Below are 4,894 nucleotides of genomic sequence, written 5' to 3' on the forward strand. Positions count from 1 at the left end.
TTTTTGTCCAATTATTAAATGGTAATTTTGCCTGTAGTAATTACCTTTGTTGTTAACAACAATTAGAGTTTATATTTGTAGATGTTAACAATGCATTTTTATATTGTAATTTAGATGAGGAGGCGTTTATAAATCTACCTCAAAGGTATAATCATGTAAGTTGCTTAAGTCTTTATATGTGCTTAAGCAAGCTCTAAGAAAATGCAATAAAAGATTGCGTTTATCTTTGCATGAAATTGGTTCAAAGTGTTAGCCACTATTCTTTGCTTAGAACAATTGTGTATTGTACGAATCTTAAATTTTTGTGTGTTGCAAAAAATTGTTGTGTACGAATCACTTGATTCGAAAAAATATCAATCTAATCATAACAATACTTCAAACACTTCAAACAAGCTCACGAAAAGGAGTAAATATTATTAAGAATTATTATAGTAACCAATGATAAATCGTTATAATAACCAGTGATGAATCAGCCATTAGTTTCAAGTCTTTAAAATTACTCTCACCCCTAGATAATGGCCCCACGTTGTGTTTTCCGCATATAACTAATTAAGTTTTATTTTTTTATTTCTCTCTATTGTTCCTTGGCACATGCATAGCTTCAAAGAAATTCATATTTCATCTTTTAACGAACATAATTAATGCAACAGATGCACAAAACCAACCACAAATCTACTATTAGATTAACCAAAGAAATAGAAATTATTCATCACAAAAATATAAACATGCTTTGATGGAGTTTCTTACTCTTCATAACTTCCATTCTCCTGACCACCCCCTCCTCCTCCTCTAGCTGCAGCTTCCGCTTCCCTCTGCCGCCTCGCCATCTCTTCCTCCTCCCTACTAGCGGCTTCCCCTTCTCCTCCTCCTCCATGTCCTCCACCACCACCACGTCCCGTCTCCTCTTCTTCCCTCCTCCTAGCCTCCTCCTCTTGTTGTCGCCTCCTAGCCTCCTCTTCTTGTTGTTGATGTCGCCTAGCGGCTTCTTCCTCCTGTCGCCTGGCCGCCTCCTCTTCCTTTTGTTTCCTAGCCTTCTCTTGTTGTCTAGCCGCCTCGTCTTCTTGCCGCCGCCTAGCCTCCTCCTCCTGTTGTTTCTTAGCCGCTTGCTCCTCCTCTCGCCTCCTAGCCTCCTCTTCCTTACGCCTAGCGGCCTCCTCCTCTTCCTGTCGCCTCCTAGCCTCCTCTTCCTCCTGTCGCCTCCTAGCCTCCTCTTCCTGACGCCTTGCGGCCTCCTCCTCCTCCTGCCGCCTAGCGGCTTCCTCCTCCTCTTGTCGCCTCCTAGCCTCCTCCTCTTGTTGTTTCCTTGCCTCCTCCTCTTGCCGCCTAGCCTCTTCCTCCTCCCTCTTCCGTGCTTCCTCTTGCTCCCTCCTTTCCTCCTCCTCCCGCCGTTTGGCCTCCGCTTCCTCCTCCCTCCTCTTAGCCTCCTCCTCTTCCCTCTTCCGTGCTTCCTCTTGCTCTCTCCTCTCCTCCTCTTCCTGCCGCTTGGCCTCCTCTTCCTCCTCCCTCCTTTTAGCCTCCTCCTCTTCCTTCTCCCTCGCCTCCTCCTCCTCCCTAGCCTTCTCCTCCTCCTCTTTCTTCCTCTCCTCCTCCTTTTCCCTCTGAATCTCCTCTTCCATCAACCTCTCTTCCTCCTCAGCACACGAAGTACACTCAACAATAATCGCCTCCCTTTGACCCTTCAAAACTTCATCCATCGTCATATTACTCACCCCAAAAGACGCCGCCACCACACTCTTATCCAACACCTGCAACACCGAAGCTGTCCCCACCAAATACTGCGGATGATTCTTCTTCGTTGTAGTCGTAAACCCCATAAACACAAAACTCCCATTATTAAACGACATCTGAGCCATCGGATGATATCTTGGCACCACAAACACATCACCTTCTTCAACCCTAAACCTCGAATTTTTACACTCCGTTTCATTTAAACTACCGGGACACACCACATTAACCATCCCTCGTCCTCTCACCACCACCCCTATCTCCGCCGTAGTTGGGTTCCAGTGTGGCGCCATCATTGCCCCCTAATTACAAACCCCACCATAATCAGAAATCGTAAAGTTTATGTAAAAACTAGAGCTTACACGATTGAAAAGTAACTGACCTTGGTTAGATTGACCATGAAGATACTGAAATCCGAATCTTTTAACGCCTTCAACTGTTTACTTGTAACAACCAGACTCCACCCGTTGCAATTATCAACGTCGTGATCCGCCGAGAGGATATTATAAGCTTTGTCTTTTTTATTATTATTATTAATATTAATATCGATCATGTTATTCTTCATACGACCAAGGAAAGCTCTCATGATTCTGTAATGGACTTCCCATAACTCATTCGCCTTTTCCTGTGTGACTCCATGCACAATCATCGGTTGTTTTCCTCCACTTCGCAACTCTTCGATCACTTCCACATCCACCTGATCAATCACATAAATTTATAACCATTTACATCGATCTGTGACAAAAGAAATGTTTTTAGATTAACAGAATGTTTACGCTAAATGCAGCTTGAAGAACTCTGTTGTCGAACCCAAGAATCAAATCACGAACACTGGCGTATGCTCCGAACGATGATCCTTCCTGCATTATGATAAACGATTAACAGATGAAAGAATGCTCATATGTTTCTATTTTGTGTATCTGAGTTTGTGTCATCATACTCGTATCTCCTCTTTGGAATCGGAAAAAATGGCGTTTATTCTTAGTTTCCGGCGATCGGGATCTAAGTTGCTTTGCAAGTAGAAGAAACTTCCGGTGCTCAGCCGGTAAACGTCTCCGGCTTGCAACTCCACTTGCCGGAGTTTATCGTCATCGTTTTCAAGATCAACCCAATTCAGAGTTCCACTCCCTCCAAACCAGTAATTAAATGCATGTTAATAATATAATTCATCGGAATCATTTTGAATACAAAAGCTGTACCCAAATAAACAATTCATAATGTGCATTCAGAGGTTGTAGACTTGTTACCTGAGTCGACATAGAAAACCATATCGGAATGAAGATGAACAGGAAGGAAAAGAGAGTTAGGTTCCATGGTGATGAACTGGAGATGATAAAACCCATCTCTACCATCTCCGATTTTAACAGCTGAGATCTCACCGAACTCTGTCGTAACCACACTCCATCTCTCACCTTTCTTCACCACCGCTCCATGCCTCGCCGGCACCGGCAACGGAATACCACCACCTTCTTCCTCCCCTTCACCAACATGCAATGGTGTTGTTGGGTTAGGGAAGGAGACGCAGAGAATTACAAGAAAGTATGCAGAGAGTACAACACGAAATGAAAGAGAAGTAGTAACCATTTTTTCTTGAATTTGCGAACAGTGTAGTATGGAAGTGAGGAAAGTGGTTTGATTTATTACAAAGTGTGTGAATGTCTGAGAGCTATGTGGCAGTGGGTGTTGGACACGTGGGCGATGTGTGTGTCACGTGGCAGAGGGTTGGCTTGAGGCTTTGACTGTCTTCTTCTTATACATGCACTGGCTCTATCGTCCATGAAGTTTCTGAGAAGCATCCCTTAATGATATCATCAATTATTTTTTATTATATGTCTAGGCTTTAAAATAAAAAATCTATATAAATGAGGATTAATAATTTTATTTTAAAGATAACACAAAAGTCAACAAAAAGGGGTGGTTTAAAAGAAAAAGTTAGAGCTGTAGAGGTGTTTGAATACAAAATGACTATCTTGTTACTAAAATTATCATAAAACAACAATTTGTAAAACTGATTTTGTAAAATTATCAATAAACAACAATTTGTAAAATTACTTTATTATACATAATTAGTTTTGAATCGTCCCACTTCAAATTCAAATTCACCCTTTATTTTGCAAACGGATAAAAATTGACAAAACTGCAAATTTGGTCCTTGTGGTTTGCCAAAACCTTTGGATGGGGTCCAAATAGTTTCCAGCTTGCACCAAAGGTTCAAAATCAAGGTTTTCTTGGGTTTTTAGTCCATTCCGTCATTGACCGTTTGTTTGGAGCCGTTAGTGCCTTCACGTGCCCTCCATGTGAGGGCATTTTGGTCATTTTAGGTCCTAGCCTCCGTTGCCGCCACTTCAATTAATAAGATTGCAGACTGTACTCACTCCTTCGTCTTCTACTCATACCTCTTGATTCAAACGCAAAAACCCTAACAATCATCTGAAAATTGGATTGTGTTCATGCTTTTGAAAATGTGGGGACTTAGAAATGTTGGAGAGATTGTCAACGTTCAAGAAGTTTATGATAAGATTCAAACTTAGAAAAACTCTGTATTTTATGATCAAGCTTCAAACTTTGAAAAACTCTAACTAATAATCGTCTCTTTCTGTTTTGAAGATGGTTACCCCAACATATTCTCTATTGAACTTCATCACGGAGGGAGTTTCACAAAGTTTCCAAATATCAGGTATATTAATGGCCAAGTAAGGTACTTTGATGTTGTCGACATTGATGAATTTTCTGTTCATGAACTAGACTCGATGATGAGAGAATTAGGGTATGATGGTACTGAAATCATGTATTACCATTTCCGTTTGCCTAATGAAGGATTTGACTTTGGACTCCGAGCATTAGGTAACGATGATGATGTGCATAATCTCTCACGATATGTTACCCATAATAACAAAATGATTAAAGTGTACACAAAGCATGGTCAAACGAACTTGCTTACATATTTTATGTCCCCAACTGGTCCAAGAAGGGTTATAATAGAAGACATGGAGAAGCAGGATTCCATTAGACCCTCATCACCTGTAGTTGCTCATGAAGTGGTAACTCCGATCCAAATTGATGTTGGTGAGGGTGATTTAGGGTTAGCATTAACCTTATACAAATCAGCAACACCTGAATTTAGTAGGTCTAAAGGTTGGAAACATAGTAAAGGGGCATCGTCTTGTAG

General features: G+C 41.3%; 1 protein-coding gene across 1 annotated transcript; it reads right to left on the bottom strand.

The window, feature by feature from the left end:
* Nucleotides 1-464: 464 nt before the first annotated feature.
* Nucleotides 465-3,331, bottom strand: LOC145036926 (vicilin-like seed storage protein At4g36700). Its single transcript, XM_078985454.1, has 5 exons — nucleotides 2,973-3,331; nucleotides 2,666-2,853; nucleotides 2,502-2,585; nucleotides 2,108-2,422; nucleotides 465-2,027 (listed from the first exon to the last, which is right to left on the bottom strand). The coding sequence occupies exons 1-5, from the start codon at nucleotides 3,307-3,309 to the stop codon at nucleotides 744-746; spliced, it is 2,208 nt and encodes a 735-aa protein (XP_078841580.1). The 5' UTR covers nucleotides 3,310-3,331; the 3' UTR covers nucleotides 465-743.
* Between the last annotated feature and the right edge of the window lie 1,563 nt (nucleotides 3,332-4,894).

Source organism: Lactuca saligna, chromosome 3, assembly GCF_052625555.1.
Source record: "Lactuca saligna cultivar CGN05327 chromosome 3, ASM5262555v1, whole genome shotgun sequence".
In the NCBI taxonomy this organism is placed as follows: domain Eukaryota; kingdom Viridiplantae; phylum Streptophyta; class Magnoliopsida; order Asterales; family Asteraceae; genus Lactuca; species Lactuca saligna.